This window comes from Scardinius erythrophthalmus, assembly GCF_964197995.2.
Source record: "Scardinius erythrophthalmus genome assembly, chromosome: 14".
In the NCBI taxonomy this organism is placed as follows: domain Eukaryota; kingdom Metazoa; phylum Chordata; class Actinopteri; order Cypriniformes; family Leuciscidae; genus Scardinius; species Scardinius erythrophthalmus.
In genome coordinates this window covers 2002555-2029687 of record NC_138234.1, presented here as the reverse complement: position 1 = coordinate 2029687, position 27133 = coordinate 2002555, and the positions used below count along the sequence as shown (strand labels likewise).

Here is a 27133-nt window from a genome sequence, read left to right as displayed (position 1 = left end):
GTGAAACTTATTTGCTGTGCCTTTAATGTTTATTTTACTTCAATATAGCTGTTGAAATGAAAAGCTTTTCCCAGTAAGTTCTTCTGCTGATGTGTATCTGTGTCCCGCGCAGTGCAAGGACGCTCTGTCCACTCGCCAGAAGCTGATCGCTCAGGACTACAAGGTCAGCTACTCACTGGCTAAAGCCTGTAAACCGGACCTGCGTAAATACCCCTGCAACATGGACACAGCGATGCCTCGAGCGCGCGAACCCAAGCTCTCGTACCTGCTCCTGTGCCTGAAGGCGGCCATACACCGCGGTGAGTCTCTCTCACACACACACACACACTCTGCCCTCTACAGCTGTCTCTCTCTCTGTCTGTATCTGCCCGTCTGTGATTCAGTGTCTCTCTCTCTCTGTCGGTCTCAGGTCAGACCGTGAATGGCGTGTGTCAGGGGCAGATGCTGGACCACAGGCGGATGCTGATGGAGGATTTCTCGCTCAGTCCTGAGATCGTGCTGCACTGCCGAGGGGAGATCGACACACACTGCTCCCGCCTGCAGCACAAGGGCCGAACCTTGCACTGCCTCATGAGGGTGTCCCGAGACCAGGGCATCCTCGAAGGACACTGCCAGAAAGCTGTGAGTTTCAGTGCTCTTTCATACTCCTGCACGCTAGTTGGTCTGGTCGAGATATTGAACATTCAATATTAGCGACAGGCCAACATGTCATGCAAGCAAGTTAATGCCTGATATTAACCCATTTTCAGGATAATTGCCCACTTGGCAGGTTGACACAAGTGATATTTTCTCCATTATGTCAGTTTACAAAATATTTTTACTAGGGATGCACCGGAATTTCAGCCACAGAAAATTATTGGTGGATGGATGTAGAGATGGATGGATGGATGGGTGGATGGATGTAGAGATGGATGGATGGGTGGATGGATGTAGAGATGGCTGGGTGGATGTAGACATGGATATAGGGAGGATAAAGGGGTGGGTATAGGAGTAGATATAGGGGTGGATATAGGGATGGATATAGGGGTGGGTATAGGAGTAGATATAGGGATGGATATAGGGGTGGGTATAGGGATGGATATAGGGGTGGATATAGGAGTGGATATAGGGGTGGATATAGGGGTGGGTATAGGGGTGGGTATAGGAGTGGGTATAGGGGTGGGTATAGGGGTGGGTATAGGGGTGGGTATAGGAGTGGATATAGGAGTAGATATAGGGATGGATATAGGGGTGGGTATAGGAGTGGGTATAGGGGTGGATATAGGGGTGGATATAGGGGTGGGTATAGGAGTGGGTATAGGAGTAGATATAGGGGTGGATATAGGGGTGGATATAGGAGTAGATATAGGGGTGGATATAGGAGTGGATATAGGGGTGGATATAGGAGTAGATATAGGGGTGGATATAGGGGTGGGTATAGGGGTGGATATAGGGGTGGATATAGGGGTGGGTATAGGGGTGGATATAGGGGTGGGTATAGGAGTGGATATAGGGGTGGGTATAGGAGTAGATATAGGGGTGGATATAGGGGTGGATATAGGGGTGGGTATAGGAGTGGATATAGGGGTGGATATAGGGGTGGGTATAGGAGTGGATATAGGGGTGGATATAGGGGTGGGTATAGGGGTGGGTATAGGGGTGGGTATAGGGGTGGGTATAGGAGTGGATATAGGGGTGGGTATAGGGGTGGATATAGGAGTAGATATAGGGGTGGATATAGGAGTGGATATAGGGGTGGATATAGGGGTGGATATAGGAGTAGATATAGGGGTGGATATAGGGGTGGATATAGGAGTAGATATAGGGGTGGGTATAGGAGTGGATATAGGGGTGGGTATAGGGGTGGGTATAGGGGTGGGTATAGGGGTGGATATAGGAGTGGATATAGGGGTGGGTATAGGAGTGGATATAGGGGTGGATATAGGGGTGGATATAGGGGTGGATATAGGGGTGGGTATAGGAGTGGATATAGGGGTGGATATAGGGGTGGGTATAGGGGTGGATATAGGGAGGGATGGGTGGATATAGAGATTGATGGATTGAAGAGATTGATAGTTAGATTTTGCTGTTGTAATATAATATTACTATGTGTGGTTTAATTGGGGCATATTAATAATTTTATTAATTACGAAAATGGAATTGTTCCTTGTACCATTTTTTTCTTTGCTAAACTAATACAAAACATCTACATTGTAATTATTTTTTACTTCTTGCATTAAACATTTTGAATATATTTAGCTGTGGCTGCTTAGTCAATATATAGATTTTTCAGTTAAAAACATGTATAAATGCTGTAATAATAAATCTCACCAAGAGGCTGAAAAACCTGAAGATTACGATGTGTGTTTACTGTGTTTCAGTAGTTCCTGATGAATGAACCCAGGCTGAATTCATTTAAATCATGAATAAAGTCGTGAGAGATTCATTCATGTTGAATAATGCATCGGCTGATGAATGACTCTCATAACTGTGTGTGTCCCTCAGCTCCAGATGCTGATTCAGGAAACGGACCCCGGGGCCGACTACCGCATCGATCGGGCTCTGAACGAGGACTGCGAGTACGTCATCCAGACCGCCTGCAAACACATCCAAAACGGAGATCCCATGTGAGTGTGTTTGAGATGACAAGCTCATCCGAGGTCAAGCAAGTCACATACTCATCCTTTACGGAACAATAAATGGAACAAATGAGTGTTTTTATTAATATTAGGGACGTTTGGCATATTTGTGTTTTAAATCTGAGCCAACCAGTTTTACCATAAACTTTCCAGTATGTTGATCGATTTACATTTACATTCGACCTTGTTTCTGTGTGTTTGTTCATATTTAAGTGTGCAGAAATAGAAACATTAAAGGTGAAGTGTGTAGTCCAGCCTGAACAGGGGTATTTTGTCAAGACTGTGTGTGTGTGTGTAGGATCCTGTCCTGTCTGATGGAGCATATCTACACTAATAAGATGGTTGAAGACTGTGAACGCAGACTGTTGGAGCTGCAGTACTTCATCTCCAGAGACTGGAAGTGAGTCGCAAAACTAAAAAGAGTGTTTTTTTTGTTTGTTTGTTTTTTACTAAATTCCACAATTTTAATTGAACAAAATCCAGTGACCAAAACTTAATTTAACTTTCACATACACTTCAAGTACTTCCTTATTTGTCTTTTTCACCATGCTTCAGGAAGAATTCAGTAATGTTACTTTCTGTGTGCCACAGTTTTAAGGAATGTTACTTGTTTGTAATGAGAGAATCCTTTGGTTACACGATTGTGCACAAATTGGAGAAACGGCTAAATATTACGGTGGCAATAATTGATAATGCCAGTAAGTTTAAAGTAGAGCTGATGATGGTGATCTTATTCTTCTCCGTCTATTAAACCTTTGACGCGTCCGATCACAGCGAACATTCAGATCTGTGTTCTGATCCAGAGAGAGACATTATCATGAAACAGCTTCACAAACAGTCTTTTCAACATCACAGGATCATTGAAAATCTGAATTATTGTAAGACAGAAATACAGAAGTACTGGTATAAAAGTTTACAGTTCGGATATAAACACTGATGATTACGGTAGTGATCGAAAATGGAGTAATCACCTTTAGAAAGTAACTTGACACTTTAAATAAATATCGTGCCATTACATCCTTACACCAGTAGGTGGAGACACGAGTGTTAAACGTACAATATGGAATTTTTCGCCGCAAGGGGTCGCTAACCTCTTTACAATAACAAAGGCGTAGTTTGATGACTCAACATTTGCTAAGAATTATGGATCTTGTCAAGCCGGCCTATCTAATAATGTTTATGGATGAGTAAATACATCGATGTTTTTATCATGACTGTGATATGGAGCAGTTCGGGATTGCTAAGAGACAGCTATCAGCTCCACACGCGACGCGAGTCCCGCGGATATAAAAGGACATTTCATTCTACCGAACTACACGCAGTGCAGAATTACAACTCACAGGTCAGTTTATTAGACAAATTAAACTTGTGAGGTAACGCAGCGCTGTTTCATTGGTCTAACATTACACTAGCACACTAAACTGCATTTGAATGTGTTGAAATGTATGTGTTAGTTTGTCTGTATGAGACTAGCAGTGAGCTAGATCAACATTAGAATAACATACAGATCATATTCTAACATTTTATCATTGTTGAACTATATAATATTGATTAGTTTTATGTAAATGTGCTCACCTGTTTAATAAAGTACATGTAGAAGCGGTCGAAGTCTCGGATGTGGAGCTCTCGTTTATATACTGTCTATGGGAGCTCTCGGCATCTCGAAAACACTGCGCTGATATTGATTCTCGTTTTAGTTCTCCTTTTTTATCCAAAGTCTGCTTGCCATGGTCCGTAATGTTTGAACGAAACAACAACAGCGTGCAGATAGACATTATGAACTACACAGTTGTCCACGTCTGTCGCCTTGTACTATCAGACGGCTCTGGTTCATAGCTCTGGTTGCTATGGCAGCACGAGCGGAAACCAGGGACAACGCGGATATGACGGCATTGACGGCGACAAAACGGAAATAAAGAAACGGGACGTGTCTTCGAATTAAATTACAAATTTCTCCTGGTTTGAAAGTTGTTGGAAACAGTCGGGATAATGTAAGTACACAACTAAAAAAAAAATAACATAGATATAGTGATTTTTGCTATTTTTAAAGCAAAAAATTACATATTGTGCCTTTAAACAATGTGTTTGTCATTGAATTATTCATTCATTCATCTAGTAATGAAAGAAGTGAAGTCTTAATGAGCAAGTCATTGAATCATTCACAAAAAATTTTTTAAATACATTTCATTTAAACTATTTTTTAAAAATAGACTGCGTCAATTAACAATTTTGTCAGAACCTCTAGTAAATGACGTTATTTTGCTCCCATGTCTGATCTATTCAGAACCGTGATCTCCATTTTAAACAAAACAATTGCGATTCTCAATTTATCCAGAATCGTGCAGCTCAGTTGTGTTAAAAAAAAAAAATGTATTACGGTTTGTTTTGAGAAGGTTTTGGTTTGTTGTCTTTTTTTTTTTTGGTATTTTGTTTGGTTTGGTATTGCTTTAGTTTGTTGAGAAGGTCCGATTGAAGGTTCATTTTATGTCAGAACATTGTCAAAAACATGAGATTTGTTCCTTTTGAGAGTTCTTGTTGATATATCTGTCATATAACTGAACACATGTTGTTTACAGACTGGACCCCATCCTGTACAAGAAGTGTCAGAACGACGCGGCCCGCATCTGTCACACTCACGGCTGGAACGAGACGAGTGAGTTCATGCCTCCCGGAGCCATCTTCTCCTGTCTGTTCCGGCACGCGTACCCCACCGAGATGCAGGGGCGACGGGTACGAGCAACACACACTCTCACACTGCATCATCAGACTATAGCACACTGAGAACCTTCAGCAATAGCTCATCCTCAATGTAACCGTAGGCTTCATCAGACACTTCTGAAGTCAGTTCGGAAGTGAGTTTGGATGTAAGTATATCTGATTTCTTTAAAGAGCTGAACCTCACAAACCTGTCAAGAACATGTCTAGGTTGCATTTCACAGCCAATACATTTATAAATTTAGCATTTACACACTTTAGCCTGCTTTTGTACAATTTTGTGCACTGATGCATTATTTTCATGTAAATTAAGCACCCTCCCTTGATTCTCATTAGCGTTATGAAAGGCAATACAAATAAGCATGAAGTGTATATATATGTGTATATGTATGTTTATACTTCATGCTTATTTGTATTGCCTTTCATTTAAGCTGATTTTAATATAAAAAGACAAAAATAATATCTCTGTGCAGTAAATATAAAATCTCTATATATTTAGTTGTGACATGACCGAGTTATGTTCTTGCCAGGCCTGGCGATGTTCATTCACTCTGAGAGTAAACATGCTTAAGCTACACACACACACACACACACACACACACACACACACACACGCTTTCAGTTAAACTATCAGGGACAAATCAAAGTCTTCCTTTACTGACACTGAAATCACTTTAATGATGCCGTGGGCTTTAATGATTGGTAGTGATTGACAGGAAACTCACTCCAATGATGCGATTTCTTTACAGACTAATCTAAAAACAGACATTGTGATTTAATGATTTCCATGGTAACGTGTCACACACACACAGATTGCTGTGATTTGAAGGGTTGTGGGTGTGGGTATGGGTGTGTGTGTGTGTGTGCTAACGCTTCAGTCGGTCTGCAGTTGTCCCGGGACTGTAAGACTGAGGTTCGGAGGATCCTGTGTGTGTGTGTGTGTGAGCGTGTGCTAACTCTTCAGTCGGTCTGCAGTTGTCCCGGGACTGTAAGACTGAGGTTCAGAGGATCCTGTGTGTGTGTGTGTGTGAGCGTGTGTGTGTGTGAGCGTGTGTGAGTGTGTGTGTGTGTGAGCGAGCGTGTGTGAGTGTGTGTGTGTGTGTGTGTGTGTGTGTGTGTGTGTGTGAGCGTGTGTGTGTGTGAGCGTGTGTGAGTGTGTGCTAACGCTTCAGTCGGTCTGCAGTTGTCCCGGGACTGTAAGACTGAGGTTCGGAGGATCCTGCACCAGCGGGCTCTGGATGTGAAGCTGAACCCGGATCTTCACCATCGCTGTATGATGGACCTGGGGAAGTGGTGCAGTGAGACGACTGAAGCTGGAAAGGTTAAACACGCATCATCACTGCACTCAGTTCACACTGCAACTCACTTTCACATACAACGTTTTCTTTAAAATGCTCAGTGGTTTTGTTTTTCTGTTCATTTGATGAGATTTACAGTTTTTGCAGCCGTTGCTAAAACTTAGGACGTGTCAAAATGCATGTCCTAGCTATAAACATCTAAATAAACTTCTAACTTATAAATTACACTTGTTAATTTCCTAAAGTGTGTTTTTAAGAAAACTACAGCAGAGTGGGTTGCAAGTAACAAGGCTGAACATCTACCCTACATTAAAGGAACACGCCCACTTTTTAGGACTTTAGCTTATTCCCCGTATCCCCCAGAGTTAGATAAGTCCACACACACCCTCCTCATCTCCATGCGTGCCGTAACTCTGTCTGACGCACCCACCGCTAGCCTAGCTTAGCACAAACACTGGAGGTAAATGGCTCCAGCTAGCATACTGCTCCCAATAAGTGACAAAATAACGCCAACATTTTCCTATTTACACCAGCCATCTTCTAACCGTACACACACTGGGAACTATATTCTCAGAAGGCGAAGCACTGCTACTTGATTTACTCCAACTCTGAGGAACTCTCTGCTCCTCACCACGGGCTTCTCAGGCGCTGCGAGTAAATCACTCCGCCCAAGTAGCAGTGCTTCGCCTTCTGAGAATATAGTTCCCAGTGTGTGTACGGTTAGAAGATGGCTGGTGTAAATAGGAAAATGTTGGCGTTATTTTGTCACTTATTGGGAGCAGTATGCTAGCTGGAGCCATTTACCTCCAGTCTTTGTGCTAAGCTAGGCTAGCGGTGGGTGCGTCAGACAGAGTTACGGCACGCACGGAGATGAGGAGGGTGTGTGTGGACTCATCTAACTCTGGGGAAGTTCTCACACAATACAGTCAGGACTTATTGAACATGAAAATGAATTGATCATATAACGTAAAACAGCACTGCATAGTCCTCACAGTATCAATTAAATATAGATCAATATCTATTAAAGTTACAGAAGTAATTCAGTCAAGAGCAGTGTGTTTGATGAACATTAAAAACACAGACACTGCAGGAGTGTTAGGCTGCTGTCACTTTAAGAGCGAATGCACTGATCCAGTACACGAATACTGTACAATACTGTGCGTTTTCGTTCTCGACTTTTTATGTTCAGTTAACGCATAACTAACTATGTTTACTAGGATACTCGCCAAGACGGATATTTTGTGTGAAATTGTCGGTTCAAGCGCAAGAAGACGTGAAAGAGCTCAATCCAGTGTGTGTCTGATGTGCAGTTGCACACACAGCTTCTCACACAGCGCACGCGAGCTATCTTTCACGTCGTCTTGCGCTTGAATGTTTAAATTATATCTTATGTTTTGCCTCTAATTAGCCAATGGCTAGTAAATTGCACGACTAGTCGACAGTAAATGAGTTAAATTCTCTTGTGGAATCTGGTCACACGCGAGTGATTTACTCAGCGTAATGCTCATGGGACACCAGCAAATGTTCTTTATTCACTGATGTTGCCATTTGTGGAAACGGTTTGAATGTTAAATTCACAGACATGAACCGTACTCAATGTGTGTGTGTGTGTGTGTTTCTCAGGAACTGGAGTGCCTGCAGGATCATTTAGAGGATCTGATCCCTGAATGCAGGGAAGTGGTGGGAAACCTCACAGAACTGGAGTCCAAGGTACAGAAAGATGCTTTTGTGCTGTTTTACCGCTGTTTAGTTCTGAAATATATCAAATATATCAGTATATACAGTGCTATGCATAAGTTTAGACACCCATACTAAAGTTGACTAAAAAGAGGAATGAAAAATCATCTTTTGGAAACTGAACTTAATGCCTTAATTTAAAAAATTAGGAAAAATCCAACCTTTAAGGACACCAATTTTCTTTGTGAATGAATAATGTATCGTAAATAAATAAATGTTCTTCCTTAAAATACAGGGTGCATCATCACATCATCACATAGCCTTCACCATACCTAGAGATTGGCATGGTTTTATTTCAGTTAGCCTAATAGCTAGTTTGATTTGCATTGAGTGATGATCTTATGGAAAGTACTCCATGCCAAACTCTAGGTGTGGTGAAGGCTATGTGATGATGTGGGGCTATTTTAATTCCAAAGGCCAAGGGAACTTTATCAGGATGCATAGTATCCTAAAAAATAATAAAAAAAAATACTTAAAAATAAAAATCTGCCTGCCTCTATGGGAATTTAACATAGGGGTGTACTCACTTATGCACCCTGTATTTTAAGGAAGAACATTTATTTATTTACGATACATTATTCATTCACAAAGAAAATTGGTGTCCTTAAAGGTTGGATTTTTCCAAATTTTTTAAATTAAGGCATTAAGTTCAATTTCCAAAAGATGATTTTTCATTCCTCTTTTTAGTCAACTTTAGCATGGGTGTCTAAACTTATGCATAGCACTGTATATATATAAAAATCTGTGTTGCGAGCGAGACGTGGGTCTGGACTGATTTCTGTGCGTCTGCTTTTCCAGGACATTCAGATCAAGGTGTTGTTGATCCGAGCCTGTGAGCCCGTGATCCAGTCCTACTGTCACGTGAGTCTCAGATCAATACTGATGAATCAGGGAAAGAAAAAAGATATATTTCATGTTTTATCGTTTAGATCTTAAATATCATTTAATCAAATGTCATCATCATATTTTAAGAAATCATTATCATGTTGATGTTTCTCATTACTATCATTTTGATGCGTTTACCATTATTTCCATCATTCAAAATGTATGTTTAATACTTTTCTTTTATTAATCTTAATGCCTCAAATGTAGCTTACCCATGACTTATGGGTAAACTTTTGTACTTGCTGTTTAGATGAGGGGTTTCCGATGTCTCAATACAGTTGTAAACGAATCTTAGCTAAATATCTTGCAGGCTAACACCTCAGATTGTGAAAACATGAAAAATAGATGTGTGTGTGTGTGTGTGTGTCTTGTGTGTCTGTTTCGATGCGATACACTACACTATGAAAAGAGGAACTTAGCTCAGATCCGATAAGCAACTGTATAATAGCCAGATTAACATCTGTATCCTTAGACTTTAGTTTAATTTTATTTTATTTGCACAAATTTTAAATATATACAATAAGAGCAAGAAAACACAATGCAAATACTGTGCAGGGAGAGGCGGATTTAAAGCCTCCCCTTAAAACTCTTCCGAGTCGCCGATCACGCCGGCGTGATCAAATCACATGACCAGTTTAAGACGTCGAAGCATAAAAACAAAGTCACGTTGAGCGCTGCTGTCCACTTCTGTCGAAAGTGCTGGCTTGAAACTCTATTTTACTTTTTGTTTTGTGTTGATAGACCAAGTAAAAACGGAGATATGATAATTTAAACTTTATATTAAAAAAAATTGAAAATATTGACGCGTTCGTAAAGGAACGCAAGATGGGATGCGACAGGCGTTGCATTTATTCTCATAACTTCGGCGGTTTTTGTCTTAAAACAAAACGGAGAAAAATGTGTGAATCTGCTGACTCTGCTCTTCAGGCTGCACATTTTAGGGAGTGGAGGAGGAGCCAACTGAGCAAAGAAGTGAAATTGAAAGGTGGGAGTCGGGAGATTGACGGAGTAGACAGAGAGACATATATATAGAAAGAGAGAGAGAGAGAGATATTATTGCTAGTTTTTGGAAAAGTTTGAATATATTTTGAGAGTAGTTTAGGAGTAGTGTAGATAGTTTAGGTAGTTTTTTGTGGAAGGAAAATGAAGCGAATGTCTTTGGTCTCATTGTTGACAGAAACTGTTTTGAGGAGTGGCACAGATAAAAAAAAAAAAAACTGATATTCGCTGTAAATAGTTGTATATATAGTTTGATTTTGTGTTCATTTTACCTTTTGTATAGTATATTTGCACTTTTTAGGAACCCCTCTTACTCAAGGAAGGAAAGCCCTGTAATGTAGCTGTCTGTGTAATTGTACATGAAGTGTTTTGTAGAGTTTCTAAGCAAAAAAGAAAAGAAAAAAACGCCTATTGCCACACCTGCTTTTTGCTGTATATAGTTTGATTTTATCTCAATTTGACCTTTTTTATGTTGTATTTGTACTAATTGGGAACCCTCATACTCTGGGAATGCAAGGCCTTAAATATAGCTCTCTGTATAATTGTGTGCATAAACTTTTAAAAAGTGGCAAAGCTAAAAAGAGAAAAAAAAGCCTATGGCTACACTCGCTTTTTTCTTTTGTATATAGCTTGATTATATCTGAATTTTACCTGTATATGTTGACATTTACAACTTGTGTTTACATTTTAAACCTTTTAAAATGCTTCATTGAGCATGTTTGTGTTTTTTATAGTAAAAAAAACTATAATTTTTCTATTCGGATTTTGTGTTTTTTGTGTGATTTTGGGTCCAGTATGTTGATACAGTACATAAAAGTGAAAAAATAAGTGTCTGTTCATATAGGTGATGTTGTGCTGAAAAAAAACAATACCAAACATTGGTATGGTAAACATTTGTTTAAGTCGCAAAATAAAAAGTACTCAAAAACGGCCAAAATAGCCCAAGACTCCGAAGAGTTAACAACAAGGACAAAAAGAAACTTTAAAATGAAAGAAAGAGCTAAACTATAATAAAAAAATATATAAATGTATATGACTGAATCAAATGAATTACAACATATAGCCTATCGAAACCCCCCCCCCCACCACCACCCCAAAACATACATACCAAAAACAAACCCTGTAGGGCTCATAAATGCATAACAACAACGGAAAATATGTAAGACACAATTACAAAGCAACAATGAAATGATCCTTTATACGTCTTTTATAATATATTAGAGATGAACATTTTCTTTGCTAGATGCGATAAACCATTCCATAATTGAATACCCCTAAATCTGATTGAGTATTGACCTCTACAAGTGAGAAACTTTGGAAGATGAAAATCTGTAGATTGACGAGTGAACCTGTGAATTTACTCTAAAATGCATCTTAAACTGCTCTGGAATGTTACCGTCACTTGAATATCTCTTATAAATGCAAACACATGTTTGAGAAATATTGATATCATAAATAGTAAGAAATGAAATGCACAGATGAAGTATATGCATCTGATCGGTTCAATCCTAACAAAACGTTTCTGAAGGATGGGTTTTTTAAAATATTACTCGGAAAAGTGCTTTCCCAAACAATTAAACTATAGTAAAGAGTAAGAAGACATTCTGTAGTAACAAGATGCCTAACTCGCCTTATTATACCGATAGATTTATGTATTTTTCACATAGTCGGCGTGTTCCCTCCAACTCTCGTCTACAAAAACTCCTAATTGTAATTTTTTATAAATCCTTAGGTTATAATTTTTTACCGCTAAAAATAATACAATTATATTTATTAATATTTAAATTAAACCAATTAGCATAACCAATTGAACTATCATTTACATTCTTAAACAATAAATTAAAATTTGAATGAGAGAACTAATGTTGTATCGTCAGCAAACATTATTGGAGTCAGAATATTTGAAACATTTGACAAATCATTTATATAAATGAGAACTAGTAAGGGTCCAAGTACAGACCCCTGAGGAACGCCACAGAGTAATCCTCCTCTGCCAGAACACAAACCCTTAAAGCAAACAAACTGTCTTTATTAAAAATGTAATTTCAGCCATTTGTATGTAATATCATGAAAACCATATTTATACAGCTTTTCCAATAAAATGAAATAATTAACTGTATCAAAAGCTTTTGACAGATCTATAAAAATACTACATGTAAATTCATGCAAAATCTGCTTTTATATACAATTTTCTCTCAAAGTTTTGAGAAACATGGCAAAATAGATGTAGGTCTATAGTATACAAATATTTTAATATACTTTTTTGTGGGCAAGTGGTGCAATATTGAACATTTCACCTGTTTGACAAGAAACACAGAGATATTATCATGACCCGCTGAAGATATTTTAAATTCATCAATAATTTCACTTATTTCCTGTTTCTCAGGTGACTTAAAAATAGAGATAATAGGAAAATGTCCAGGGCCCGTATTCATAAAGCTTCTAAGAATCCTCTCAGAAAACTCTTAATTTAGCTTAAAAACTTTTACGTAGGAGTCTTAGCTTAAGAGCGATTCGGGGCCGATCTGAGAGCAACTCTGAGTAAGGAAAAGACTAAACCTTTCATCTTAGTGAGGAGGCGGGGCTGACCCCGTTGCTATGTATGACACAATCTTTTGAAGACTGTGATTGGCTGGTTGTCCAAGACGGAAAAAAAAAAGTGATTTTAAGTATATTCTAAGCCTTCACTTTGAAATTACATGCATAATTTTTCCTATTTGATCGTTCTCACACACACACACACACACACACACACACACACACATTATATATGTGTATATAAATCCTTTTTTTTATTTACCATGCTGTTAATTTCCTATAAGGTATTTGATTGGCTTAGAATGATAAAAAATGTTCCACTCTTTCCAGTTACACTGGTTGCTGGCGTGTCTATTTAACTGGTGGTTTGAATGTTGGTTTTAATGTATCAAACATGGAATTTTCCCAGTTGCCAAATATCGTAATGTAGTGATTACTTTCATTTCTGGCGCTATGGCATTTCTGCGCTGTGTCGGAGATGTTAGCACGTCTCTAATAAGATCAGTCACAAACATGATCCCTGCACGATCTAATCTATAGCTCTTATTAACTCACTGTTATCCATTGTCTGCAACACATTTCTTCTCCCTCTTCATCTTTCTGCCATGTTCTCCTCTGCTAAAGAAACTCTTAAGCCTCTTAAAAGTCCTCGTCTGTACTCCTTACAATTTAGACCTTAAGACCTTTTAAGGGTTAAGATGCTTTCTGAATTACTTTTTTCTTTACTGGGATTTTTTCTTTAATTTTAAGAGTAAACGCCCACATTTCTAAGAATTTTGTCACTAGGAGCTACTCTTTGCATTAAAGATTCTTTATGAATACGGGCCCTGATATATATATATATACAGTACCAGTCAAAAGTTTGGAAACGTTACTATTTTTAATGTTTTTGAAAGAAGTCTCTTATGCTCATCAAGCCTGCAGTTAAAAAAAAAAAAAACAGTAATATTATGAAATATTATTACAATTTAAAATAATGGTTCTCTTTTTTAATATACTTTAAAATGTAATTTATTTTTGTGATGCAAAGCTGAATTTTCATCAGCAAGTACTCCAGTCTTTGGTGTCTTATGATCCTTCAGAAATCATTCTAATATGATGATTTATGATCAATGTTGGAAACAGTTGTGCTGCTTAATATTTTTTTTATAACCTGAGATACTTTTTTCAGGATTATTTGATGAATAAAAAGTTAAAAAGAACTGTATTTATTTAGAATAGAAATCTTTTGTAACAATATACACTACCGTTCAAAAGTTTGGGAACAATAACTTTTTTTTTTTTGTAAGAAATTAGTACTTTAATTCAACAAGGATGCGTTAAATTGATAAAAGGTGATGGTAACGATTTATATTGTTAGAAATGTTTTTATTTTGAATAAATGCTGTTTTTATGAATAAATGCTGTTAATGTTTTACTCATCAATGAATCCTGAAAAAAGTATTCCAAAAAAAATATATTAAGCAGCACAACTGTTTCCATCATTGATAATAACTGAGTATCAAATCATCATATTAGAATGATTTCTGAAGGATCATAAGACACCAAAGACTGGAGTACTTGCTGATGAAAATCCAGCTTTGCATCACAAAAATAAATTACATTTTAAAGTATATTAAAAAAGAGAAACATTATTTTAAATTGTAATAATATTTCATAATATTACTGTTTTTTTTTGTTTTTTTAACTGCAGGCTTGATGAGCATAAGAGACTTCTTGCAAAAGCATTAAAATAGTAATGTTTCCAAACTTTTGACTGGTACTGTATATATATAATCCAAGGGCTCACCAGTACAAATAGGAACATTATCAGCCAATTTATAAGCAACATTAAGAAAAGAATCATTAAATTTGAGCTGTGTCAAATGGATTGTTTAAAAAATTGTTACCATCCACAGAGTGTGAAGTAATCTTCTCTACGCAACCACTGATCTAGACTCAGACCTTGAGCATTCACAACCTGTCTTTTCAGAGAGAGATCTCTCAGACAACTGAGAATTATTACCCAGTGTGTTAATTATATTTTACTTGGAAATATTAGAAGTTAAAAAACTCTTAATTTATTAAATTTATAATCCTGATTACGGATGAATTCATTTTACTCTTCATTTATTATTTGATTGTCTGCTGTTGAGAAATACTGCATCTCCTCGGTGCATCTGTTAAAGAGGAAGATTCTTCCTCATCGTCGTCGTCTTCTTCTTCTGTGTGTCTCGCAGGACGTGGCTGATAACCAGATGGACACCGGGGACCTGATGGAGTGTCTCGTTGCCAATAAACAGCAGAAGGAGATGAATGAGCAGTGTGCCGTGGGAGTCACACACTTCCAGCTGGTGCGTCTGCCGATCACACACTCGCTCTTCTTCTTTCTGTCACTACAGTTCTGTCAACCGTCCGTTTCTCCTCCTCATCCTCAGATCCAGATGAAGGACTTCCGCTTCTCCTACAAGTTCAAGATGGCCTGCAAGGAGGACGTGCTCAAACTGTGTCCCAACATCAAGAAGAAGTGAGCGCATGGCACGGCTGTTGGGTTTGCTTGTGTCATACTGGTCACATGAGCTACACTGAAGCATGATGGGAAGGTCCTGAGTGTGTGTGTGTGTGTCCTCAGGGTGGATGTGGTGATGTGTCTGAGTACCACCGTGAGGAACGACACGTTACAGGAGGTCGAAGAGCAGCGCGTCTCCATGAAGTGTCGAAAGCAGCTGCGCGTGGAGGAAGTGGAGATGGTCAGTGCACTAACACTAGGGCTGGGTACCGAACGTCGATACTTTTATGGTATCGAAAAAATACTCCGATCCTATGAGCAGGGTTTTTCCTGCATAGAGAATTATGAGGCGGCCGCCTCCGTCAAATTTCGTGCCGCCTCCGGCTCTCGACAAAACTCGGACAGACAGTCATGATCAGATAGACTTTTTCCACCGTGACGGTTCTGTTGCGGTTACCACTTGTGTCCCTTCTCAAACCGTATAGTGCTGCTGCTGCGCGGATAAGTAATAAAAGAGGGTGGATGACAGATAAATAATTTTGTGTTGGGTTTAATAAAGACACGGAACTCTCATCACGGTGAAACGCAATGAACGTGCGTCACTCTACTTTCGTTTTCAACAACGTAATTCTCTTCATGGAAATCCAATCAAGGAAAACATATCAGGAGGACTCGACAATAACGCTTGTCTGGGACCATATACTTTGTCCGGGACACGTGTGTTTTTTTCTTTTTTCTTTTTTGAAGGGAAAATTGAGAGAGAATTGTAGCCCATCCGGACAAATGCCCTGATTAAAAAAATAAAAAATTATATAAAAATATTACGAATCACCGAAAACGTGAGGATGATTCTGTTTTATTTAATTTAATGTAAGTGGCGATTGATAGCCTATAGTTGAAAATAATATAGGCCTACCTAATGTACTGACGGTAACAAAGTTGCTCTGTTGAGGCTCGCGCTGTTATTTATAACATATTATAGTTAAGAAACAATATATAGCCTAGGCTACACACGACCAGAGAGCTGTTTTCCTGAATGCCATCAAGATTGAAACCGAGACTGATTTCATAACAGTTCAATAAACAAATAGTTAAAATTAAGTCACTTACCTTTGAGACGCAATGACTGTTTTTGTTCTGTTTCAGCAGCGAAAATAGTTCCAAACAAAGATCACAGCAGAACCATCGCGCATCTCACAGCAACGAACACTTGTAGCATTACTGAATGATTCAGCGTTTTGAACGAATCGGTTGAGTCAAAGATTCAATTACCCATTCATAAACTGCCTCATTCTGAATGAATCAGCCGTTTGAACGAATCGTTTGAATGAATGACTCAATGACTCGCTCATTAAGACGGTCGCCTACCGCCTCCTACTGGCGGTTTAGTTTTATAAAGTATCATTCTTTTCAACATTCCTTATTTGTATATTCAAAAATATTTAAAATAATCTAATTTAATACAGTTATACTTTTTCAATGTAAATTATTTCATTTGATTGGAAACAGATAATGATAATGATAATGATAATGTCTTATTATTTTAATTGAATATATTGATCAAATTTAAGAATTTGAAATTAAAGATTTTATAAACATTTAATAAAATAAAACCTTATAAAGGTACAAAAAATTATTCTGTTTTCAAACATTGATGTAATGAAACATTGACAATTTAAGTTTGAATAGAGTAAAGCCTCTGTTAAGGCTATTAAGGAAATGTAATTTTGCCAAAAGAAGAACTTTTATTTTAAATAAATGTTCATTTTTAATTAGCCAACTTCAGTGTGATATGTTATCATATTATCATGCTTAACACTGAGAATTTGAATAATTGTAATGTGATCAGATGCAGATATCTAAATCAAAGAATATGGGTGGTTTGCGGGTGGATTATTTATTTTTAACAGTGGATTCGGGTGACTCAAAGTGCACCAGATTAATGAATTTATCTTTAATTTCTCCCGGGGGGGGGGGGGGGGGGGGCATGCCCCCGGACCCCCCTAGAGGTACCAACCTCCACCCACAAAAATAATGCCGAAAACACATTAGGCTATATGATGATCTATGAAAAATAACATTTAATTACCTTATTATTAAAATACATTATTAGGATTTTACCACCTCCGCCTCATTTTGAGCCAGGAAAAACCCTGTATGAGTATCGAAAAATTCTTTATCTTTCGGTGCCAAATTTCGGGTCCAGAAGCATCTGAGCGCGTAAGCGCAAGCTTATCTGTCCTCTCTGTATATTGACAAAGAGCGGAGCTCCGACCCACACACACACGGAGAGGTGCGGACAGCGGCGGTTTCTTCATTAGGGCGATCGGGCGACGCACCACCAAAGTGTGAAAGGCTTTCAATCACTATCTCATTCAACCACAGAGTTACGCTAGCCGTCACTGTTGTTCTGCCTCTGGATATAGTCCAATCAGCGCCATGTCACGTTCTGTGGAGTACCGCCTCTTTTTGGGCGATTTCACTCTGGCTGAGAGTGTTCCCATAGACTATCAAAGATTATTTTTTTCGAACTGCAGGCACTGCAATGCATTCTCTATGGGCTCCGGGAGGGCTCGCGCTAACGTGCTTTCGTCATCATACGTATCCTTAACTTGTGCAGCGATTGGTGGAAACAAATGTACCTCTATTAGTATTTAGCCATAAGCTGAAGTGACATCCAATAATTTCTTCAGTGCATAACTTACATTTCACGGACATATTCTCCATCTGTAAATGTTAGAAAGTCCAGTTTGCTGTCATGAGTGGGCGAGCTTTCTGCAAGCTAAACTTCCGTGAACGAGCGCCGCCGCGTGCATGCGCGCCGAACAGACGGAGCGCAATTATTCTGACTAAAATATACATTAGCACTAAATTATAAATATATTTAGCTAAAACATTTGTTGTTGAATATTTGTTGTTGTTGGTGAACATAAATGTGCTAGAGAATTTCAAACCTACATGTGTACTTTTATATTAGCTTTTTTTTTAATTAAGTTTAGTAAATTTAACTACTTCTTTAAAAAGCATTATTTTGTTTTTAGATTGTAATGTTGCAATGTTAGAATGTAATGTGATTTGACCCCTTTTTTGGATAGACTGCAGATAGACAGCAAGGTTACACTGTTTGTTTTTATAACCTTCAATATGAACATTGTTTGTAGGACAATATCGATCAGGATATTTTTTTTATTCAAATAGAAAAATAATAATTAAATACTCAGATTATACCATTCATCGCCATTTAACCCAAAAATTCAGATTTATTTGGCAATTGGCTATTTCCCAACCCTACCGGCTGAAGTTTTAGCTAAACTTTAGGCTAATGATAGCTACATTATTATCACTGTTAAATTGTTATTTAGCAATTAGCCTACATTCAGTCCTGGATTAATAATTCAGTTTGTTGTGCCCCCCCCCCCCCCCCACACACACGAATCAAACTGTTTCAGTGTGGATGAGAAACGCCTGAAAACGCTAAATTCACCTTACAGCGCATGCGTAAAACCCCACAAAAGCTCACTGATATGATTCAGATGAAAAAATAAATAATGAAGTTATCGCGCAATTCTTCTGACAGGATCATTTTATTTAGTAAAACTATCTCAGCATTCACTGATGCGGTCCAGGTCGCACGCAGTCACCATATGATTGGTCTAAAACTGCTCTCATGTATCGCCGCAGGACAGCAGATGTGAGTAAATTCTGTCATCTTTGCAGGACTGTGATATGAAGAGTGTGCAATGCAGAATATTTTAATATAAGTTAGCAACAGTGTGAAAGTGAACAGCACATAACAGGCACAACACTGGTATAAACATAATGGTACAATATACGTCACATCATCGTGTTTAAATCCCACCGGTTTCACAGTCCACATTACAACGCGAAAACGGCGTTCTCAAATGTATCCGCTTTGGAGTGCGTTTTCAAAAAGCTTCGTTTTCATTAATAAAAACGCCGTCTAAGGCCCCGTCCACACTACTGCGTTTTCGTTTAAAAACGGAGACCTTTTGCTACGTTTGCACCTCCCGTCCACACTAAAACGGCAAAAACGGAGACTCAAAACAGAGAAGTTTAGAAACGCTGCCGACCCGTTTTTCATTTTGAATCTCCGGAGGGCGTTTTAGTGAAGACGGGACAAAACGGAGGACTTTAGAAACGATGACGCAGAGGCTCACGCTCGGCTCTATGATTGGGTGTCACCAGTCATGGAGTATACACAGGTAATATTCAGTACCAGTAAACTTCACCCGCTGGAACAGTATCTTACAGTAAGAAACTGCAGCGTCTCAGGCGCGGCTCGCGCGGTAAACGCGTGCATGCTATAAATAGAACCGACGCCTATTTTTCATGCGACACGCAAGTGTGTTGGAAGCGTTTCCAGGCAAAATAGAATAGGAAAAGATGTTTATATGTCATTTTGACACAAATACATATTAATAAATGACATTTTGATGTTTGAAAGCATTTTTTTACAGTCTATGTTTGAAAGTCTCTAGGTTTACACCGGCAAGCGCATGCCCAGTGTTGGTGAATGGTCACGTGATCCGCGTTTTCAGTCGTTTTAATGTGGACGGAGATCAATTCTAATACGCAGCTAAAACGCTGGTGTGGACGGAGATCGTATTCGTTTTAATTCTCCGTTTTTAAACGAAAACGCAGTAGTGTGGACGGGGCCTCAGTGTGGACGGAAGGCCAAAACGGAGAGAAAAATATACGTTTTCAAACGAAAACGTATAGAGAGCCTAAGTCCCTCCCCTTCCGGTCGACCACCATGGGACCTTATTTCGGAAAAATATTGTATGGTAGTCAATGGCGAGAGACAACAAATATTTTGATCTCGTTTGAATTGTGCCCTGATTTACACATATGATGTTTGTCAATTTAAAAGATACATTTTAAAGTCAAGAAAGTCGCAGCTTGATGTAAACCTGCTGAGGTATAAGACTGTGAAAATACGTAATTACAGAGACTACAAACCCAGAAGGCGCGCATGCGACGTCATAACTTTTCTCTCAATGACTGAAGCTAACTTTACTGAAGCTAACGTCTGTCATTTTTTCTATAGTCTTACATTATAGTCGTAACGTTACGCCGTCATGCCTGAGTGTTTTGAGCCAGAATACACACATACGAGCAACGGATCTTATGACGTACATAGTGCGAGACGAGATGTAGTTCATTGAGCGATTTTCACATAAAACTAAACGTTACTCTTCTGTTTTATGACAAACTGCGACTTTCTTGACTTTCATAATTACCTTTTAACTTGACAAACATCATATGTGTAGTTCAGGGCACAGTTCAGACGGAATAAAAAGATAAGTTGTCTCTCGCCATTGACTTCCATACATATTTTTTCCGAAATAAGGTCCCATGAGCCGGAAGCGGAGGGGCGGGACTTAGGCTCTCTATTAGTGTGGACATGGCCTTACTGAGTGAGCAGTTTTACCAGAATATTTTTATTTTGATAACTGTTTTGATTCACAATTAAGGTGGAAAATAAAAGCTTTGTGTTTAATGTATTTTTGTTGATGTTGAATTTTAAAATATATGGTATCGAAAAAAGTATCATTAGGAATCGGTATCGAAACTGAGGTATCGAAATTGGCACCGGATCGAAAGATTCTGAACGATACCCAGCCCTAACTAACACACACCTCACACGAGAGCCTGATGAGTTCAGCGGTGCGCAATCCTGTCATCATAACAGAAGTTACTGTATAACGTGGAAATTCACAGAAATGTTACATTTTTTGACACAAACAGTCACTTCACCAGCCTTACTATATCATAAACACACAGAAACTCTTCAACTTCACCTGTCAAAATAAAAGTTCAGTTTAACTTGAAGAAATTACGACAGAATTATATTTCTGTTGTACAGCAGAATTTAGCTACGTCTCGAAGTAATACTATTAACACTAATAATAATTTATTATTATTAAAACATCATTTTTTTAAGGAATAATCACAATTTTTCATCTGTTTTCATTTGAGCAGTAAAGCTCTGTTGTGCAAAACTTTGACAAAAAAAAGTTTAATTTCATGATTAAAAGATAAATTTAATTAATGTTTTATGCCTTCATTTGATTGCCAGAAACATATAAATACACAACACAGGGGCAAAAAACAACATTCCACAGAAACGAAAAGGAAAAAACTAAAAACGTAATTTGTGTTAAAAAGAAAACAATGAATTTAATAGGGCCCTAAATGTAATTTGTTAAACTTTTAATTAAGTTGTTGGTAAATTATTTCATGAATTAATTTAATTACATGTGCTTTTTGATTGCTAATATTTTATTTAACGATTCAAATGGGTCAAAAAAAAAAAAAACACGCATTTCATAGGGCCCTATAAAACACATTTGAACAGATATAGTGATGTGTAGGTCTGAAGTGTGCGGTTAGAGCTCTGGTGTGTGTGTGTGTGTGTGTCAGTCGGAGGACATTCGTCTGAAGCCGGATCTGTACAAGAGCTGTCGTTGGGACATCAATCAGCACTGCCAGAACATGGTGTTCGGGAACGCTCAGGTAAACCTTCATCATCATTGTCATCATCATCATCATCACTTTACCTGCAACCGCATACTCATCTCTGTGTGTGTGTGTGTGTGTGTGCTCAGGTGATCGAGTGTCTGAAGGAGAACAAGAAGCACCTGACCCAGCAGTGCCATCAGAAGGTGTTCAGACTGCAGGAGAGCGAGATGATGGACCCCGAGCTCGACTTCCAGCTCATGAGGGTCTGCAAGCAGATGATCCGGGTGACCAGCCTCATCTCACAGCATCACACAGCATCTCACGCACAGTCTCGGCACATTTACGGCCAGGAAAACAGAGAAAAGTCTTAATCATTTCAGGAGCTCTTTTGGAGATGAAGAAAAAGCAGAAATAGTGATAATCTAATACGCATTCAAACAATCTAAACATTTAGGATATTATATATATATATATATATATATATATATATATATTAAATGAATCTAACTATAGTCACTTTTAAATGGTTTAAAGGCTGAAATGTTAGGTGTCATTTAAATAAATAAAAACTTAAGTTTAAATTGTTATTTACAGTCATGGTTTAAATGTTACTGTAGATCTTGCTCTACCGCGTTGATTTTATATGTGCAGGTCTTAAATTTTATTTTAATAACGCTGCAGAAACCCTGTAATAAGACCTTAAAACTGAAAGATGGCTTTGTTCTGTTCTGTCCTCCAGCGTTTCTGCAACGAGATTGATGCCGAGGACATGTTACAGTGTCTGAAACAAAACAAGAACAGGGAGACCATGGATCCTAAATGCAAACAGATGATCACGAAGAGACAGATCACCCAGAACACAGGTACACACACACACACACACACACACAAACATATGGTTTCTTTAATCACTCGTCACTTCATACTAGTCATCTAGTAGCTTCTTTGGTAACACTTAATGTTCCATTAGTTACAGTGTTAATTTCGTTGACGAATAATTTTCGTCTTTATTTTCGTCAACGACATTTTTTCACAGACGAAAACGAGACGATAACTAAATAAAAAGTAGTTTTGAATGAGAAAAATTATGACGAAAATCTATTGACATTTTCGTCAACGAATAAAAACTAGACGAAAATGTTAGATAGTGACGATTTGGGAAGCGATCCAATTCAATTCAATTCAATTCAAATTTATTAAGCCATTTCAACTGAGTTGATAGGAATTTGTCTTGGTATGCTCACATACAGCTTAATTGACATAATACACTGACATTACAACATGTTCCACACATACTTCACAACAACAACAAATACACGGACATAAAAGCCTCATATTGCACATGAGATGAGTTAGCAGAATGACCAGATGAAGGGTGCTTGAAAACAGAACCTCATAAAACATTCTGGGAGTAAACTGATATAAAAGCATTCGGTATCCTAGCCTCAGACCATGTTTAGGTGACGTATGGCCTGAGGATAGTCTGGATCCAGTCTGATGTCCTGCATTTGTGGGAGATGCGCACAATTGTAGGCTACTGTGACGTGATCTACCCAGCGGCACACGAGTTGGCATGCGCTGTATGTCTCATAAAATGTTAAAACATGTAAACGTCTGGGAGAATGAGTAGAGACGAGCAGACATATAGATCTGAATAAGAGTGACGACGCAAAAAAAGAGCTATATTCGGTACGGTTTTCTGTGCGCACACACCCGACCCGAAGTGTGCAGCCATTCACATAGACACCCATACAGCGCGCGAGGACTGAATTGAGCTCTCTTTCCAGTCTGAATGGACAAATACACACAAATATTATGTCTAAATGTCCGTTTTGGAGAGTATACACGTAAATTATGTCGGTTATGTCTTAAACAGTTGTGAGTGTATCTATGTGCATCAGTGCAATTGGATCCGCATGTCATTGGACATGATCCGATGTCTTAAAGTGACAGTGGGTAATAAACCTAATGCGGTCTGTGTCCTTAATATTGATCAAGCAACAAAAGAAAAAGAGAAAAGCATTCACTGCTCGTTAATAGCTTTAATAAGGATTCATTATATTTAATTCATACAAATAAATATGTCTGCTTGAAAGAATAGAGAATGATGTATGCAAGTAGTTATAAAGAATGCATATATCATTCGTTGAAAAAAAAGACTGTTCTACTTTAGGAAAAGTGGTTTTATTTCATTTTAAGATATGTTTTAAGTTAGAGTAGTTAAATCTGTATTGCACGTTCAAACTTTAAAATCATTCATATTAGCAGGTTAATGTTTTCTCCGGGAGTATATGGGTTTGGACATTTTAGAGAAATTCTAAATAAATGCATTTCAATTTAAACCCATTATATTTTAGTCGACTAAGTCTACTGTAGATTTAGTCCACTAAAATCTTATTGTATTTCGTCGACTAAAACTAGACTAAAACTAAAACAATTCCGATGACTAAAATATGACTAAAACTAAATGGCATTTTAGTCAAAAGACTATGACTAAAACTAATTGAAAATTTGCTGTCAAAATTAACACTGATTAGTTAACTAGTAATCTAAGTCAATGCTTATTTCAACATTTAATAATATATTACTAAAATCCAAACTTGTATCTGTTAATATTATTTAATGGACCTGAGTTAACATGAGCTAAAAATTAACAGTTGTATATTTTAATTAAATAATGTTAACAAAAATTAATAAATGTAATGTTTATTGTTGGTCAATGCACCAAATAATGTTTACTAATGGGCCTTCATTATATATAGTGTTAATAATATGTGGCTCCAGTATCGCTAGCAAAGCATCAAACTGTTCCACTGACATTCTGAGGTAACGTTAAATTTTGAATCGCTCGGGATAATTTCGCAAATGCTTGATAAGGAGGTGAAACTGTCCTTCCTCTCGCGCAATCCCAGGATTGGATGGACCCAATATTTCCTCTTTTTAAGAAGAAAGAGGACAACAAAATCATCCTCACTGCTTGAATGAATTGTTTTTTTGTGGCAGACTAAAGACAGACTGTTGATCTTTGAATAAAAATATGTTTGGTTCAGGTTTGAAATTCATTATCTTTTATTATAGGCTATGTATTCTAATATCATAGTAGGACTACCCCCCCTCATCTGGTCACCCTAATGGAGATAAATTATAGCCTATCACAGGGCAAACATGTGAATGTTCACGGTGCATTTTATGCAAACAACTCTAATCATAGTTGTAACTGTGTATCAGGTCTCTTCACCTGCACAACCCGCACCCAGGCACGAAAGATAGCACCGTCCTTTTTCTTGTTAGGAAGCCGGTGGACTCGATGTCCTGACAGGCTGGAGTTTTTGCAAACAAAAAAAATGTACCATGACGATGATAAATTGAAATACAAAAACTAGTGAAAACACACTGACTCACGACCGCTCTTACTGAATACCACTCTACTCAGAGCACAGCACACACATCTCCCTCATGTGACGTAAAATGACGCGATGTTGAAAAAAAAGCAGTTAAAGAAACGCTCACTTTATCTACTAAATTGGTGTCCTTATGTCGTTTTAAAACATTTTAAATCCTGCATTATCTTTTCATATGGTATTTTCATACACGGTTATATATTCATTTAGATTTTTTTTATTACCTGCAATATGCTCTTAAAAAGCGTGTCATGTGACTCTGAACATCATTTAGTGCTCCAGCTTTGAAGCTGTAAAAGCAACAATGGATAATTCACCTCAGATCTTCAAATTAAACAAGAACGTTCAAACTGTGAACAAACAAGTGTATTCTTTGACAAAGATTGTTTTAGTTTCCTATGTGTTTGAATAATGTTTAAATGGTGTAATATTTGTGAATATGATAATGTAGCACTTATCCATTTTCTTGCGAGTGCCGTCGAGATTACTCTCTGGTGCCGCGAGACTCCGCCCACACGCTGCTCTGATTGGCTGTGGGTTTTGATTGATTGACGCGTCTGGTTAGGACACGGTGTAACTCCGCCTCTTGTGTTTAGACTACCGCCTGAACCCGGTGCTGAGGAAGGCCTGTAAAGTGGACATCCCCAAGTTCTGCCAGAACATTCTCAACAATGCCAAAGACGACACCGAGCTGGAGGGCCAGGTCATCTCCTGCCTCAAACTCAAATACGCAGACCAGGTGTGTGTGACGGCAGCTGGACCAGTGACGGCTGGAACTAATCACTAAGCAATTAGTTACTGTAGTTTAATTACTTGTCCCTCAAAATAGTAAAGTAAGGGATTACTCTTAATTTTTCTGTAATTGAGCTACAGTTACTTCTGATGTAATTGAGCTAAATACTGTGTATAGACCAATCCGATCTCACGGCAGTTCGAATGCATTTCACGCGGTGGCTAAATCATGCGACCTCACTCGCATTCCTACGAATTAGCCATCTTGTGAAATGCCGTGAGATCGGACTGTAATTCTATATAAAACAATAGTGGGTTTAACATCGAAATGTGTTGTCTGATGTTAAAGAGTGTTTATTATGAGCCACCTTTAAATTGTTTGGGCAGTTTAAGTGTAATTCCTGCAATTTTATAGTATTTATTTGAAAGAATTAATACATTTCATGTCTATCCTTGTATTATTCAGCAGGTTGAGGACGATATTGGATTTAGAAAGTAATTAGTAATTAAATACTTTTAGAGAGAGTAATTAGTACAGTAATCTAAATACACTGTTGACAATGTAATTAGTAACTAGTAATTCATAACTTACCCAACACTGAGCAGGACTCATTTAAGAGAGTGTGTGTGTGTGTGTGCGTGTGCGTGCAGCGTCTCTCTCCGGACTGTGAGGGTCAGATCAGTGTGATTCTGCATGAGTCAGCGCTCGACTACAGGCTCAACCCACAGCTGCAGCTCCAGTGCAGTGAAGAGGTGAACACACACACCTGACACACACACACACACACACACACACACACACACACACACACACACACACCCCACAGCTGCAGCTCCAGTGCAGTGAAGAGGTGAACACACACACACACACACACACACCTGACACACACACACACACACACACCCCACAGCTGCAGCTCCAGTGCAGTGAAGAGGTGAACACACACACCTGACACACACACACACACACACACACACACACACCCCACAGCTGCAGCTCCAGTGCAGTGAAGAGGTGAACACACACACCTGACACACACACACACACACACACACACACACACACCCCACAGCTGCAGCTCCAGTGCAGTGAAGAGGTGAACACACACACCTGACACACACACACACACACACACACACCCCACAGCTGCAGCTCCAGTGCAGTGAAGAGGTGAACACACACACCTGACACACACACACACACACACACACACACACACACACACACACACCCCACAG

At 38.5% G+C, this 27133-nt stretch overlaps 1 protein-coding gene across 6 annotated transcripts in view; it reads left to right on the top strand.

Annotated features, from left to right (window-relative positions):
• LOC308702327 (Golgi apparatus protein 1-like) overlaps window positions 1–27133 on the top strand; it is a 72546-nt gene that overhangs the window by 23657 nt on the left and 21756 nt on the right. For 3 of the 6 annotated variants that reach the window (XM_081385096.1, XM_081385098.1, XM_081385100.1), the window contains exons 7-23: window positions 113–299; window positions 410–621; window positions 2485–2606; window positions 2917–3018; window positions 5195–5348; window positions 5438–5482; window positions 6517–6654; window positions 8255–8341; window positions 9167–9229; window positions 15010–15123; window positions 15208–15296; window positions 15402–15519; window positions 21723–21815; window positions 21908–22045; window positions 22501–22624; window positions 25759–25901; window positions 26546–26647. In XM_081385096.1, the coding sequence (XP_081241222.1) occupies window positions 113–299; window positions 410–621; window positions 2485–2606; window positions 2917–3018; window positions 5195–5348; window positions 5438–5482; window positions 6517–6654; window positions 8255–8341; window positions 9167–9229; window positions 15010–15123; window positions 15208–15296; window positions 15402–15519; window positions 21723–21815; window positions 21908–22045; window positions 22501–22624; window positions 25759–25901; window positions 26546–26647 (2031 nt within the window). The remainder of the gene's footprint in view (window positions 1–112; window positions 300–409; window positions 622–2484; window positions 2607–2916; window positions 3019–5194; window positions 5349–5437; window positions 5483–6516; window positions 6655–8254; window positions 8342–9166; window positions 9230–15009; window positions 15124–15207; window positions 15297–15401; window positions 15520–21722; window positions 21816–21907; window positions 22046–22500; window positions 22625–25758; window positions 25902–26545; window positions 26648–27133) is intronic. The other 3 variants (XM_081385099.1, XM_081385097.1, XM_081385101.1) reach the window with 1 other exon arrangement.